This window comes from Lacerta agilis, chromosome 11, assembly GCF_009819535.1.
Source record: "Lacerta agilis isolate rLacAgi1 chromosome 11, rLacAgi1.pri, whole genome shotgun sequence".
Taxonomy (NCBI): domain Eukaryota; kingdom Metazoa; phylum Chordata; class Lepidosauria; order Squamata; family Lacertidae; genus Lacerta; species Lacerta agilis.
This window is the reverse complement of record NC_046322.1, coordinates 8,661,674-8,678,133: the sequence shown is the minus strand read 5'-3', so window position 1 is coordinate 8,678,133 and position 16,460 is coordinate 8,661,674. Positions and strand designations below refer to the sequence as shown.

At 44.5% G+C, this 16,460-nt stretch overlaps 1 protein-coding gene across 2 annotated transcripts in view; it reads left to right on the top strand.

Annotated features, from left to right (window-relative positions):
• The window catches only part of LOXHD1 (lipoxygenase homology domains 1), a 146,743-nt gene that overhangs the window by 79,074 nt on the left and 51,209 nt on the right, over positions 1-16,460 (top strand). Inside the window, exons 22-28 of one of the 2 annotated variants that reach the window (XM_033164495.1) lie at positions 1,092-1,237; positions 1,893-1,997; positions 4,164-4,292; positions 6,409-6,573; positions 7,492-7,673; positions 10,379-10,495; positions 14,445-14,607. In XM_033164495.1, coding sequence (XP_033020386.1) covers positions 1,092-1,237; positions 1,893-1,997; positions 4,164-4,292; positions 6,409-6,573; positions 7,492-7,673; positions 10,379-10,495; positions 14,445-14,607 — 1,007 coding nt within the window. The remainder of the gene's footprint in view (positions 1-1,091; positions 1,238-1,892; positions 1,998-4,163; positions 4,293-6,408; positions 6,574-7,491; positions 7,674-10,378; positions 10,496-14,444; positions 14,608-16,460) is intronic. The other variant, XM_033164494.1, reaches the window with a different exon arrangement.

Sequence of the window (16,460 nt, the reverse complement as noted above, 5' to 3'; positions counted from 1 at the left end):
ATGGGCAATATATAAAGGAAAATTGATACCAGTAAATTTCTCACTAACTCTGGTGGTGATGATAGAAGACTTCCCAGTAAAAAAATTTTAAAAAAGGAAATTAAAAAAAAAAGCGAAAGAGAAGAAAATGCTTAAAATAAAGGAATGGGCGGAGAAAATGAGGAGCAAAGAACAAATAAAAGAAGCTGTAACAGGAAGTAAAATAACTTGGTTTAACTGTATGCAATTGAATCCCTACGTTGGGCAAAAGATTCCTGCATTGCTGGGGGTTGGAGTCGATGATCCTTGGGGTCCCTTCCAGCTCTACCATTCTACAATTTCTTGGTCTAGTGTCCTACTGACCTGCCCCTTTAAGGTCAAGCTGGACAATACACAATTAGCTACGAATCTTTACTCTTAAGTGCAGATGGACAGGGTGGGTTGATCACAAATTGTCGGATCTGGATCCTAGCACGAAGGTGAATAAAGTGGCTTTAACCATTTGCCCCGCGATGGGTGCGAATCTGAATTCCTGCCTGCAATTTACTTAAGGGAAGGAAATAATTGAAGAGTATGAGAGGGTTCCCCCCCCCCCGGCAAATTGCAGGTGTAGGGTCCCAGTGTGAGAGCCAGTGTGGTGTAGTGGTTAAGAGCGGTAGACTCGTAATCTGGGGAACCGGGTTCGCGTCTCCACTCCTCCACATGCAGCTGCTGGGTGACCTTGGGCTAGTCACGAAGACTCTCAGCCTCACTCACCTCACAGTGTGTTTGTTGTGGGGGAGGAAGGGAAAGGAGAATGTTAGCCGCTTTGAGACTCCTTTGGGTAGTGATAAAGCGGGATATCAAATCCAAACTCCTCCTCCTCCTCCTCCTCCTCCTCCTCCTCCTCCTCCTCCTCCTCCTCTTCTTCTTCTTCTTGCCCCCAGATGTGGACTAGGAAAGCCCTCTCGCTGACCCCCTTGTTCTGGCAACGTGTTAAAATAGAAGGTTACGGGGAGCACCTCCCCTTAATGGCATTGGATATGGAGCCAGCATATTGCCTAGGCCTTTAGAGTTGGATCTCAGTCTGGAGGTGGCCAAGGGGAGGTTGCTAAACTGTGCTGTTCTTGCAGTTATTATTTCCCATGCCAGAGATGGCTGGCAGTGGAAGAAGACGATGGTCAGGTTGCCAGAGAGCTGGTCCCAGTGGACGAAGCCTTTGTGCTGAAGGATACCGACGATTCTGGGTCTCTTGCAACACTCGGCCTGGAACAGAAAGGTTTGCCACCAGCTCTTTACAATTGCTTCTACATCGCAAAGGCCGAGGATGAAAGCAAACACTTTTAATAACACCAGAAACGAGGAGAGGCATTTCATCCTCCTCAAGTGTTTTTGCTTGGCTGGAATGAGTCCTTGAACTCTTCTTGAACTCCTCTTCCTTCCTTGGATAGACGACAGAATTGTGTGTGCTTAAAAACCAGGTGACTGGACAAATGAAGACATCTGAAGGCAGCCCTGTTCAGGGAAATCCTTAATGGCTGATGTTTTCTTGTGTTTTTAATATTTTGTCGGAAGCCTCCCAGAGTAACTAAGGCAACCCAGTCAGATGGGCAACGTATGAACAATTTTTTTTAAAAAAATTACAAATGTAAACACGCATTGTTTAGCCCACTTTTGCCTCTTGCCCCGCCCACCATTGGCATGTGGCCCCCAGCAGGTTGTACAGAGGGGAATGTGGCCCTCGGAGTAAAAAAAGGTACCCCATCCCTGTCCTAGAAGTATGACTCTACTGTGGGTCTTGGATCACTTCTATTCAGTGGCTAACTCACTCCATACAAATAGCCCTGTGTGTGATGGGATGGATAAGAGAGGGAATGAAATTCCCCATAGCTCAGAAGTCATCCCTTCCCAATGGAGATTTTTCTTCTCAACAGCTCAATCCACTACATTTACTGTGACTGTGAAAACTGGGGACAAGAAACGTGGTGGGACGGACGCCAATGTCTTCATCGTCCTTTATGGCACCAAAGATGATACAGGTGGGAGCGAAAAGCCCAGCCCCAGGGGGAGATGGTGGGGTACTGGTTGCCACTCATATAATTGACTGCCAGGGCTCAGGAGAATTGTCATGGAAGGTTTAGCTACTCTTCCAGCAAATGCTTTTTCATTGTCTCATGGCAAAATTGTTTTCTCACTGGGGCAGCCAAATCAGATTTCAATTTCTTTTCTTGCCATGGATAGATGAACGGTAAACTTTTGAGCTGTTGTGTGTGTCCAGGACTTCTTTGGGTCTTCACCAGGAGCCTCTTGAGATTCCTTTTCTCAGTTCCATTACTCAGTATAAAGTGCAGTTCATGTTCTGAAATGCACCAGATTTGACTGAATTAGGGATGGACAGATCAGTCAAATTCCACTTTCACAGGTTTCATTTTAAAGCACGATTCTTCTCATCATTCCTGTGGGTGGTTGTTGTTGTTTTTAATCAACCTATGTGAAAATCTTTTAACCCCAGACAAAGGGAATGACCTACTGATTGCAGTGACTGCATTTGCTAGCAGTACAGTGGTACCTCGGGTTACAGACGCTTCAGGTTACAGACTCCGCTAACCCAGAAATAGTACCTCGGGTTAAGAACTTTGCTTCAGGGTGAGAACAGAAATTGTGCGGCGGCAGCGGGAGGCCCCATTAGCTAAAGTGGTACCTCAGGTTAAGAACAGTTTCAGGTTAAGAACGGACCTCTGGAACGAATTAAGTTCTTAACCCAAGGTACCACTGTAGTCAAGTATTTTAACAAGATCTCCAGCCCTACAATTGGTCGGAATAGGGAGCAGGTGAGATATCAGGTGCAGGTATTGACATCAGGCAGGTGTCTTCCCTGTACTCTTTTCGGCATCTCCTTAAAACATTTTTGTTTAGGCAAGTCTAGCCAGACATGTAGAACGTTGACACACCATTTATTTCCTTTTTAGCTACTGTCAATTATCTTTTGCATGTTTTAAAATACCTGTTTGTTTGTTTTTGCTGGCATCCATCTGTCTCGGCTGTTCTAACTGTTCTTTTAATCGATAATTTTAATGTTTGATTTTATATTTTTGTAAACCGCTTAGAGGTTTCCTTCAGATCAAGTGGTGCGTAAAATTTTGTCACATAAAAATAATGGGACGAGGAATGATTTTTACCTCCAAACCATTTATTCTTCCAAATTATATCCTGCCTTTCAGGATACAAATCCTTCCAAGAAAATTTACAAGTAACATCCAAATACATTTAAACACACACACAAACTATTATTATTATTATTATTATTATTATTATTATTATTATTATTATTATTAAAGTTTATATACCACCCATCATCTGAAGATCTCAGGGTGGTTCACAAGATAAAAATAAACAATAAATCATATAACAAGTTATCAGGATCTTTCCCAGATGGGAATGAAAATGGCAGATGGCCCTGAGGGAGAGAAGAAGGTTAATTTGAAACAGGGTGTCCCATTGTACTTTTCTTTCAAATCCCTAAGGACAAAGGGTTGTCACCAACTAAGTTATTATTATATTCAGCTATCCTATTTTAAGAGGCATCCCTGTTTAGGGACGTTTTAATTTAACATTTGTTTGGGAGCCACCCAGAGTGGCTGAGGAAGCCAGATGAGGGTGGGGTACAAATAAATTATTATTATTATTATTATTATTATTATTATTATTATTATTATTAAGTGTGACCATTATGCTCATTTGCCTTCAGTAGCAGTAAAGCTCTGCTGAATGAAAAACAATTGCCTCTGGTCTGTTTTTTTTTTGGGGGGGGGGGAAATCCTGCAACACGTTTTAAGTTTTTACTCTGCTAACTATACATTGCAACCTACTCTGGAATCAATATTGAGTAGAATTTCAATAATTCAATTGCCCCCCCCCCCCCGTGGCCAGTGCTTTGGCAGATGCCCAGATACATCAACCGCTGGTGCCCCCATCCGCTGCCCTTTTAAAATGTGGCTCTTTTGGGGGGGAGGGGTGTTATTTCATTGTTGTTTTTATTTTGATTATAACATATTGTGGTTTTTATGTTGATCTTTTCTGTGAACCGCCCCGAGACCTCCAGGTTTAGGGCAGTATCTAAATTCAATAAATCATCATCATCATCATCATCATCATCATCATCATCCTTTCCTTTCCACCTCCCTCTGTGAATTAAAACAAAACAGGGACGATTGGCCTGAAGGCTTCTAAGACGAACAAGAACAAATTCGAGCGAGGAAAGATCGATGTGTTCACGGTGGAATGTGTGGACCTTGGAGACCTAAAAAAAATTAAGATCGGCCACGATAACACAGGTATGTTGGCTCGAGTGTACAAAATTGCTCAAACAAGCTCTAGAGAATTATCACTCAATTAATTGGTGACACAGGTCAACTTGACCCTGAGACAACTTCTAGGATGGGCACTGGTCCCAAGCTTACATGATCATGGGGGCTTCCTCCAGCCATAAATATGATTGTGAATCACCTTTCCTAATTTGCATATTGTAGAGGTTACCACCCACACACTTCCGCTGCACTTTTCTGCTTGTGTGGTGGCACCTTGGTAAAACCACTTCTTACTGTTTACAGCAGAGTTTTCCCCAGAGGCAGAGGACAAGAACAGGAGTCATACTCAAATTCACAGTCAAGAGCTTCTTCATTGCTTGACTGGTTGCACAAGCATTTCTGTTACTGTTATACAGGTGAAACTCGAAAAATTAGAATATCGTGGAAAGGTTCATTTCTTTCAGTAATTCAACTTAAAAGGTGAAACTAATATATGAGATAGACTCATGACATGCAAAGAGAGATATGCCAAGCCTTTAGTTGTTATAATTGTGATGATTATGGCGTACAGCTGATGAGAACCCCAAATTAACAATCTTGGGGTTTTCATCATCACAATTATAACAAACAAAGACTTGACATATCTCACTTTGCATGTCATGAGCCTATCTCATATATTCAACTCCAGTAGCTAATGAAAACAATTGCTTACATAAATGGACTTTTCCACGATATTCTAATTTTTCGAGTTTCGCCTGTGTGCAAGCTATTTACATTCCTTCTCAATCTCTCCAGCACGGTATAATCTCAGTCCATTAATTAACAACCCTGACACAGCAAAACTCACAGTATCAGCAGCACACATTGTCTTACTCCCAACCTTGTTGTCAGCGTGCGTGCTGACAGCGTGTGCATGTGTGCTTTCCTTGTGCAGAAATTGCAGCCTGCAACTTCCTCCCTTTATTTGCAGCTCCGGCTGACACCATTTAAGCCTAGAGTGCCACTCCTACACACTAAAGAAAATTCTGGAACCCTCTTTAAAGCTTCCAGGAACTTTTATCTGTTTCTTAAAGAATGTTTTCCTAACAGCATAGAGCTCTTTAAACTTAGGAATAGTTCCCTAATTCCCAGGTTGCTCCACAGGCAGGTGAAGCAAGGGGGATACCTGTCTTGCCAGTCATACGTGTGGAAAGGATCTAGGGGCCATTGTAGACCACAAACTTAACACGAGTCAACAGTGTGATGCAACAGCAAAAAACAAAACAAAACAAAAAACTAATGCCGTTCAAGGCTGCATCAACAGAAGTATAGATCAAGGGATGTAGTGTTCATACCGGATAAATAAGGAATAAATAAATTGCCTAAGAACATTGTGAAAGTCGAGCGGGACATTCCGATACCAAAATACGGTTGTGTTGAGTGCAATGCTCCTTACTGGTTCGGCGGCAAAATATGATTTTCATATTTATCCTACATGACCTGAATCTGGCTGTATCAATTGGCTGTGTATTAAGCTTCCATCATTGGGAAGCACAGAGTCACGTCTCTTCTTCCAATTAAGTTGCTGGGTTAACTCACAACTACATGGCAATGAGTGTATCTTTGATAAACTCTGAGCATCTGTCCCTTTTGTCTCTTTGAAGTATATCTGCTAACATCCTGGAGGCCTGGGAAGTGTCAATATGGCCAGGATGCTTGTTTCTTCACTTCCTCCTATCAATCTTGTGTCTTTCTTCTACCTCATCTTGTTTACCTGATCTTTGGAATGCTAATTAGGATCTGTAGCCTAGGAAGTAGGGTTAGATCAAACCAGTTTTCTGCTAAGTTCAAAGATTCTTTGTTCTCTTCATGGCCACATGGCCTGTGGGGGGAGTTTGCTCTGGACACTGTGATTGGCTGATTTGAATCTTGGAAGGCGGGTTTTTGTGTTCAATAAAAGTACCTGTATGAGGGCTGGGGAGGAAGCTCTCGCTCTTTTCTTATCTACTCTCATACAGGTCGTTTGCTGGTTCAAACTTCCTTGTCTTTTCTCTATCCTTTAAAGTCACGTGCCGTGGTAATTCAACTGAAAACACCACAAAGGGTGGTAATAGTACCGTGTGATCAGACCACACCTGGAATACTGTCTCCTGTTTCTCTGCAGGTAAAGCTCAAGGTTGGTTCTTGGAATGGGTAGAAGTGGATGCCCCATGCCTGGGGCTGTGTCTTGTGTTCCCTTGTGGCCGTTGGCTCGATAAATCAGAAGACGATGGAGCCATTGAAAGAGTTCTCTTCCCTGCAACCCTACAGACCAGGACATATGTCCCATGTGAGTAGTGTTGTTTGTCAGAATATTTGGTGTGTTTTTAAATGAGTTTTTAAAAACAAATAAACATTGTGTGGAATCCCTTGGGTTGTGGAATTACGTCCGTACAGAGGTGTGTCTGGCTTCTTCACGATATACCTCTTCGCTCCAGCCTTTGAGGCACGAGAGGTGTGTTTTCAGGACTCACCCTATTATTGGGAATGTCATATATTTTAAGAGTTTCTAATTCTGCCCTACCAGGGAGGAATGGCAAGCTAAGCTGATGGGACTATGTAGAAATGGCAAAGCTGACTGGAAAGCTCACGAACCGAGAAGACAAAAACTTTAAAAAAAGAATGGGGAAAATTTATAATGTATTTAAGAGACCATTGCAAGTAGATGAAAACATTGGCAGGATTTTAATCTCACTTGTAATGTAACAAATATTATGGACAATATGGATTGATATGAAATACAGATTGTAGAATAGTATGCAGTTGTAAATGTTGACAATAGGACCCATGGAGGGGGTGGGGGGGAGTCTTGAGATTCAGAGTAATCTCTATATATGGATAAGCATTTGGATTGTTATAATTTTATATTTGTAAAATCAAATAAGAATGATTTCATTAAAAAGACATGCAGAAGACCACACTGGTAGAAGAGAGAGGTTTGAAAACGCACATCGGCAGAAAGATGAAGTACATTTTGATATGCAAAAATTCATTTATCTGAAAAAATTATATACCACAATAAAAAAGCTTTCCTAGCAGTTTACAAGTAAAATTATAGGTAAAACAATAAATTAAATATTACAATAAAATGCATTAAACATTAAAAAAAAGTTTTAAATTCTGGAAAATGCTGGTGAAGAGTGGGTCATACATTTAACAAGAACAACTCATTTTGCCTGCTGCTTATCTTCTTCCTTGCCTGGTGCAGTTGTTCCCTACGAGGTCACTGTTTACACAACTGATATTTTTGGAGCTGGAACTGATGCAGACGTCTTCATTGTCCTGTACGGAGCTGATGGGGTTTGCACTAGGCAGAAATCCTTGTGCCAAAACAAGAGGGAGCGAAGAATGTTCTTTGAGAGGAACTCCGTGAATCAGTTCATTGTTGAGGTAACCCAAGAGATGCCGTAGGCCTTCCTGCAGTGCAAATTTTAAGATCTGATGACTCATCCTTTGCTCTCAGAATTATCCTGTGTGGATTACATTTACATACATTTACTTAACAATTTACAGTATTCATGGGTTGTATCCAACAAAGTCATCACATTATCACAAGGACTCCCACCTGTGCAATTGAATATCCTCCCCACACTATCAAATCAGTTATGGGGTTTCCCCCCCACACACACACACAACCATCCGGTGATTTTGGGGCAGGGAGCAGGCAGGAGAGGGAGAGAAAGTCCCATTGCACAAGCAGACATCCTTGCACTAACAGGAGAGCCTCATTGGATAAAACCTCATTTTTTCCAGGTAATTTGTATTTTTTTTTTTTTTTTGGAGGGGAGGAGAGAAGCGTAATGGCTCTAGGTCAAATGCCCTACACTCTTTCCTTGGTAAAGAGACAAATTATCTATTCGCGAATGTGGAGGAGAAGGGTATAAACACAGAAAGGTATTGCGGGATTGACTTCAGTAAATTAATTTGCGAACAAAAGCACCACACCCCCTGAATTGCTTGCAGTCCATTCCACCTTCGTGGCATTCAAAAGCTAAAGATGAAATAAAATAGACATCTAGACCAACTGGTCTTTTATCCAGATTTATTTATTTTTTAATCTGAGGAATGAAATAGTTCTGCCGTTAATTATTTCATGTTTGATCCTCGCATGGCCTCGAGCACTTTAGAATTCCTTTGGATTAACGCAAAACTGTTCCTAAATCTTATTTTTCCATGTTTTGAGCTTGATGTTTTATACTGGCAGAAGACAGCTAGTGAGTGGGGAGAAGGGAATAGGAGCAAAATGTTGCATGCTGTCAACTACTTCTGAGAATCTGTAATAAGTTCAATAGACCTTGAAAACAATTCCGGGATTCCTGATCATCCTGGGCTTCGAAATGCCTTTTTTTTTAAAAAAAAAAAAGAAAGGGGAAAAAGTCGTAGCTTTACTGCTGAATCTGCTTTGTATTCTGCAGATAGCACCCTGAGAGCATTTAAGAAACTGTTATCAGCCATACTTTGAGGAGGTGATTTGATGGCAGTGTGGAAAGTGCTGCAATAAATATACCATTTTGTTGCTGTTGTCGTTTTTTCCGTTGGCTTACTCCATGCCTGTCTTTAAAAGCGCACGTGGCATTTCCTTACAAAGGAAGGCAATTTATTTGGCATGAGCAGAAGGGGAGGGGAAGAATAATTGCTCTCCTTCTAATGTTAAATGTTTTTCAGATAAATAGAGATTTTAATCATTTTTATTCGAAAGGAGAGATGTGATAGCACCATCTCAGTTGGTCTGAAGAATGTTGGTGTAAACCCTGTCACCTGAAATGGATACTTTTGCAAGCTGGTGGCTCTACCCCAGTTTCAAGCATTTGATATTGTTATTGTTGTTGTTACTATTGGTTTCTATTGAGTTATTGATGTGTTTGTTGCTCGTAAAGGATATTTTGGTTTTTTTAAATGTTTGATGCTTGGTTGTGTTTTTATATATGTTGAAACAAAATAGAAAATTCTTTCCAGTAGCACCTTAGAGACCAACTGAGTTTGTTCTTGGTGTGAGCTTTCGTGTGCATGCACACTTCTTCAGATATCTGAAGAAGTGTGCATGCACATGAAAGCTCACACCAAGAACAAACTCAGTTGGTCTCTAAGGTGCTACCGGAAAGAATTTTCTATTTTGTTTCGACTATGGCAGACCAACACGGCTACCCACCTGTAACTGATCCATTTATATATGTTGTAAGTCACCCAGAGTGGCTGGGGAAACCCAGCAAGATGGGCGGGATATAAATTTTAAAAAAATATTATTTCATTATTAGAAACCAGAAATAGGAAGCTCTAGTGCAGGCATCCCCCAACTTGGCCCTCCAGCTGTTTTGGGACTACAATTCCCATCATCCCTGACCACTGGGCCTGTTAGCTAGGGATGATGGGAATTGTAGTCCCAAAACAGCTGGAGGGCCGAGTTTGGGGTTGCCTGTTCTAGTGCAAAGCAGGGCACAAACACCTTAAACACCCCACCCTCAAAAAAAGGGCAAGAGCTGGAGAAGGAGAAGGTCTGCTCTGCTCAGTCTCCAGCAGGATTAGAGCTCAGTCCCCCTCACCCTTTCTCCGCTGTAGAAGGAGACGTGCTGCAAAGATGGGGTCAGATTTTAGCTTGGCATTTTGCCTGAGTTATTAGATATTAAATTCTACAGCAGGGATGAAGAGTCTGTAGCCCTTCAGATGTCTGACCCCAACTCCTATCAACCTCAGCCAGCATAGCCGATGGTTAAGAATGATGGGAGTTGTAGTCCAGCAACATACTCCCCACCCTAGCTGTAGTACGGCCTGGAAAGCACTGGGCAAAGTCTAAATTGGCCATTATTCTCCCCTGGATTTTTCAGCTCCAGCCATTGATATTACCCCCCCCCCTTTTGCCAACTTCATGAGCTTCAGTCTACAGACAATTCCTCTGCTAGCTGGAATGTGTTAGTATCTAGCACACCTTTCTGAGATGGTTGCAGTTCAAGATGCTGCCAGGATATTATATGTCATCTTCTTATCCCATTAAGAAAAAAAAGCAAGACACAAGCTAAAGTAACAAATAGGATTGGGTGTTAGAAAGTGAGGTTGCTAAACTTTGGTTGATCCTGAAGTGTCTTCCTTGATTTCTCCAGCTGGAGGACATTGGGGACATTCTTGAAAAGATCCGCATTGGGCATGACGGCACAGGGATTAATCCTGGTTGGCATCTCGATAAAGTGCAGATACGAAGGCTTTTACCCAACGGAAAGGTGAGCAGAAAGCTGAACGTTTTGCTGCATGCACCTATTAAACCAGAACTTTTCTGCTCCGTGCAGCAGAGGGCAGACCCCGAGACTGTTGCAAAACCCAGGCAGCAAATGCTTACCTCCTTCCAGCCAAGAAGGTGACAAAAATCCTAACTTCACGTTATAAACTAACGGGATCTGAACTGGTGTTACTGGGAACCACAGGTGGGAAGAGTTGCTTTTGTGCTTGAATCCTGCTCGCAGGCTTTTCACAGGCTCAGCCACTGTGAGAACAGGATGCAAGACTAGATGGGCCACTGGCCTAATCCTGCAGGCTCCTCTTATGTTTGTATGACTGACCAGGGAAAAGATCCTTGGTGGGCTCTGGTGAACCGCTCGATGAAGATATTGTCCCAGTGTGTTGCAAAAGTCGCTTTGCAAAAGGTTCCCTGGTAAAGCAGTGTGCACAAAAACGCATGGATATGTACATGAGAATGCACATATCAGTGGATTATATTAGGGGAAGTCGCTTTGCAAAAGAAGGGCATGCAAACATTCTCCTTTCCCTTCCTCCCCCACAACAAACACTCTGTGAGGTGAGTGGGGCTGAGAGACTTCAGAGAAGTGTTACTAGCCCAAGGTGACCCAGCAGCTGCATGTGGAGGAGCATGTGGAGGAGCGGAGATGCGAACCCGGTTCACCAGATTACGAGTCTACCGCTCTCAACCACTACACCACACTGGCTCTCTCTTTACAATCTTGAAACCTGACTGAACCCTTGCTGTGCAAGGAAATAGTTCATCACTCCCTGCCCCCTGCTGCCATTTCTTCCCAGCCAGCCCACTCCCCAAACGTCAGTGTTACAAACCAAGCACAGAACCCAGGATTTGCCTCCCAATGTCTTGATGCATCATTATATCACGAGACAACACCAAGCAGGGAAGCAGAGAGCTGCCTTGAGGATGGAAGAGAGCAGGCAGTATCCTCAAGGGACCATTAGATAACTGCAGCAGCTTCTCTGCTTTTCCCCCTCCCTGAAACTAATGAGCTCTCACTGGTGCACATTATGCGCCGTTAGCTTCTGATGCTCCTGTGCTAACGGTGGCGGCAGTGGCACACTCTTCAAAATCCAGCCACATCTACGAACAAAGAGCCTTCCTCTGCATGCTGGGGAGGAAGCAGGCAGACACTGGCAGCTGTCTCTTAAGTGGCTTTGGTCTCCCTTGCACCCGGCAGATTGGACCCCTGCCTCCCTCCCTCATGTGCCTCCTTCCTGGCTCCCTTTTTCCCTGCTGTAATGAGCCTGTGGGGTAGGACGCCTTGGTGGAAAGACCAAAGGAGAGGCAGGGGAGCTAAGAAACAGGCAAGGCAGTAGCTGGATGGAAATGGGCAGAACAGATTGTGGGTGGAGAAGCAGCGAGGAGCTAAAGGATGCTCTGGGAAGACGGCGAAGGGGATCGAAGAGGCAGGAGAAGTCAGATGCTGAGGACAGCAGCAGGAGGAGTGGCTGGGGTGGGGGGTGAGAATAGGGCCTAGAGACCAGAGGGGCTGTTTTCAGGCTAGAAAGCAGGGAATGCAGAGGAAAGGCTGGATCTTTCTGTTTTGATGTGAAATAGCCAGTCGAAATCCTTTGCGTGGCTTGCGTTGATAGGAATCAGCACTCTGGATAGCTCCTGTCCCTGCAGACTGTGCCTGTGCCCATTGCTTCCTCCCCTTCCTTCTTGGTTTTTTTTTTCTTTTTTGGTAGCCATAACCAGCCCTTGACGAAACCTTGTTAATGAGAATGCCTGGAGGGGCTATAGTAGCAGTGCATGGTGATACGTCTGAGCAGCCACACATATTCTTGCTGAGCTTTTAGATTTGGGCACGTGGAGAGAGGAAGGGGGAGAGGAGGAGGAGGAGGAGGAGGAGGCGAAGGAATAGGAGGACGGAAAGAGCCCGAGTGCTGCATGATCGTGCCATCATCCGCCGCAGGATATTACGGCCTGCCACAGGATAGCAATAGGCTGCCAAGCCGCTAAAAGCCCTGCTACCTGATTAGACTGCTAAGAAGCCTCTCCGCGTATCTGTGCGCTGCAAGAGGTGGGGGAAATGAGGTCAGATTAAATTGAAAGCATTTGGGCAGGACAAGCTGACTTCGCTGCAGAGGGCTAAAGCCACAGCAACATGTGCCAGTTAAATTTCACAATTATATCTCATCTGCTGTACTGAGTATTGGGGGAGGTGAGGGCAAGCAAATCGGGATCTCAGTTATCTGATTGTGCAGAGAAGGAGGGGAGGGAGAACCAACGGACAGCAACGAGGAGGTCCTGACAGCGCAGGGGGTGAGGATAGGCTCCTCCCTTCCAAAATGTGACTTTATATGCTACATTTTATTTATATATCGTGGCTGCTCTCCGTGAGCTCACAGGGCGCTGGAGAACTGACCAACAGCTGAGAGCAAAGAGCTTTTTCCGGAGAGGACCAACTAGGCATGACATTAATGTCAAAGCAGCTCTTCGTATTAAAAGGTGCAGGTTGTTTTGTAATGCAAACAGCATCGGCTGGAGGAGGGGATGGTATATTGATGATTATCCAGACCACTGCAAGTGGGGAGGGAAACTCTAACCATCTCCCCCCTTGCTGCAGTCACAGGGAAAATCCTTCCTCTGAAGCTGGCATTGCAATGTGGGATTCCCCCATGAATGGTGTTTACTTACACCTGCATTTTAAAAAAACAATACCCCCACCTTGCATTTCAAATGCAAATTCTTAATACCCTGGCCTTCAGATGTAACTCAGCGGTGGAGTTTGCATGCGGAAAGTTCATAGATTGGTCCCTGGCATCTACAGACCAAACAAGCTCAGAGAGCAAGGGTGTGATAATGTGCATTGGGTGCTGGTTGCAGGTCCCTTTTTGCAGTGCTGTTGATACAGTGCCATCCTCGTGCCTCTCTATTGGGTCTTGGGACTTTCTCTAGGCCACACCTCCTCTCTAGCCACACTCCTGATCCTCATGTGATGCTCCCCAAGTCATGTTCTTCACTAGGACTGCTTCACACCTTCCTTGAGTGTTTCCGCCTGCCTAGAATGTGTCCTTGAAAGCTGGCAGTGCCTCTTGCTTGCCTGGACAGAGATGTGAGAGCACAGAAACCAGGCTGCTTGCACAAAGGAAACATATACATTAGTTGCTCCACCCACTTTTTGCCTCTGACCCCACCCACCACTGGCAGGTGACCTCTGCAAAGTTGCCCAGAATGGAAAGCGGCCCTCAGTCTGAACAAAGTCTCTCTATCCCTGTTTTGATGAGTGGGTTCCCCTAGGTCAGGATGGGTAGAGCCTGCATGAGACCTGTTGCATCAGCAACCCAGCACATCAGCCTGGGAGGTGATATAGGAGCTGAAGGCTTCACCCCTTCCTGGCTCTTAGCCCAGTCCAGATGTCAACAAGTGCTCCTATGTGCTTCTCCATCCTCCCAAGTTCACAGCTAGTTGGTGGTTCTGAACTTCCTGGCTGCTTCCTGGTCTCCTCTGTTCCTGTGGTCCTGGCTGATATCAGGGGTGGTGGTCCGAGAGAGTTGGTGTGGGGACCTCCAATTCAAACCCGATGGCTGTTTGGGGTCATAGGAAGTGTGGGAAGGGTCCTGCTCTCCTTGTTCCTCATCTGAGGAGACTTCAGATTTGAGGCAGTAATGAATACCAGTTGCTGGCGACAACAGGAGGGGAGAGATGCTCTTGTGCTAGGTCCTGTTTGTGGGTTTCCCATGGGCATCTGGTTGACCACTGTGAGAACAGGAAGCTGGACTAGGTGGGCCACTTGCCTGATCCAGAAGGACTCCTTTTATGTCCTGAAACTGTCTGGGTAGGGGTGAACCCTGACATAAATTTATTTCTCATATATTTGGGTTGCTGACCTGGTATTTACATACGTTGTTCCACTGCTTACTTTTGTTGCACTTGCTATTCCCCACCCAACCCCTCAATTGCCACATTAGGGTTCTGAAAAAACAACGTTTCCTTGTGAGAAGTGGCTGGCCACCTCTGAAGATGATGGCGAGATTATGAGGGAGCTGGTTCCATCCAGAGTCTTTACTGAAAAACTGTTGAAAGATGGGACGCTCAAGCAGATCGATGAAGAAATTGACGATCCGCTGGAAAGTGAGTCAAATCCCACCAGACCAGAGTTTGGAAGCCCCTACTCTAGATCAACCCACTCCCCGCTGTGCTAATTTAGTATAATTTACCTGTGGTATGTATTTAGATGTGTAGTGAACATGGTATTTTGCAAAGAATAAGAGGGTGGGTCTTTGCCTCAAAGCACTTACAATCTAGAATGTGATGTTTCCCAAAGTGGGGGTGCCCTGGGGGGGGGGGGGTTTGCTGGAACGATTCAGGGGGTGGTGCCTTGGGTGCAAATGGGGCGCATTGAATAAAAATAAGCGGGCAGTGGAAGCATAAATAAAGAAGAGAAGGGAAGAAAAAAATGAAAAATAATTCGTTCTGTTGTGTAAGGACGCTTATCACCAGGTCAGGCGGTGTTGCAGGATAGCGACAGCACCTCCCCTAGATCTGGCAGTCATGCTGCAGATGAGGGGGTTTCCCAGGCTTGGGGGAGCCCTTTTCAGCATCACCCAGATCCAAGAAGTGGATCCCAGCTTGCCTGCCTATTTGGCCAACTCCAACACTTCGCTTAAAGAAGGTAGATTTCACGGGGGGGGGGGCTCTGAGTATTCCCCCCCCCCCGCCCTGAAAAGTGGGCAGTTGGCCAAATAAGTTTGGGAACCTCTGATCTACAAAATAGGTGTAAGGGGAGGGGAAGGGAGATGGAATTGGAGGTGGGGATAGACCAGAATAATATGTAATTATTGCAGCTACGTGTACTCTTTGCAGGATTTCCCCCCCCCCCCATGGAAGCACTCAAAAAATGCCATCCCCACACCAATCCATGTTGTCCAAAGTGGTATAATCCATGCTAGCTCAGGATTTTACCACCTCATTCCACTGTGCTGTATTTCTAGGGACAGGTCTGTGCTTTAAAGTGCCAAGTCCGAGCACTTTTTTCCCTTTGCCCTGGCACTTTCGCAGAGGAAACCTGCTCTTTACTGCTGAATCGGGGCAAAGAGCAATCTGCAGGAAACACGAACTGCCATTTGTTCTGATTCATCATTAAAGAACAGGTTTTCATAGGGAACGTGCCTGGGCAAAAAGGAGGGGGCACTTTAGAGTGCAGTCTGTTTCTAGAAAGCACAGGGCATAAGGCAAGTCTCATGGTAAGTCTGTGTTTGTTGCTGCTGCATTGTGTGTGCAGCAGCCCCATAGTCTTAGATTCAACCCATGATCTTGTAAATAAATAAAAGACTGTCTTAAGGGGAGTGGAGGGGAAAGTTTGCCATCTCAGCATGAACGACAGTGTAAACAAGTGCTTACAAGCTGTGTTAAAGCCAAATCAAATATTGAATAATGAGTGTTCATAATAGTATCCTCTTCATTGATGATTTTCCATTTTCTCTCAAGTGCCCCTTTTGGAGCAGTTAATTTTCCTTTATGCTTCATCTTGTTTCTTTCAAGCAAGCCCTTTTTTAAAAAAGAGAGAGGGAGGGAGGGAGGAAGGGAGTGCTAGACGAAATAAAATGCTTTCAAAATCCATTATGTCTTAGATTTCTTTCTAGCACTCTGCAGGAATGTTGCTGGAACTTGGAGAGCATTGAAAGAAGGCAGCTGACTTCTTTCTGCCTGAGCAAACCTTGCTTTTCCCAACAAAATCTCACCACACTCATGTCCATTCTTTCCAGAACACTTACAAAGAGCTTAAAACTGATTTGGAGAAATGGGTATTTTTCTTAGCCACCTTCTAACTCAGTGGTAGGTCACCTGGAATGTCCTGGGTTCAACCCTCAGCATCTACCGTAGAAAAGTGTCTGGTTGCGGAGTTGGAAAACAGCTTTGCTTGAGACCTTGCAGGGAATGGATGCCAGATTGCAGTGCGAGGTTAGACAGACCAAGAGCCTAAC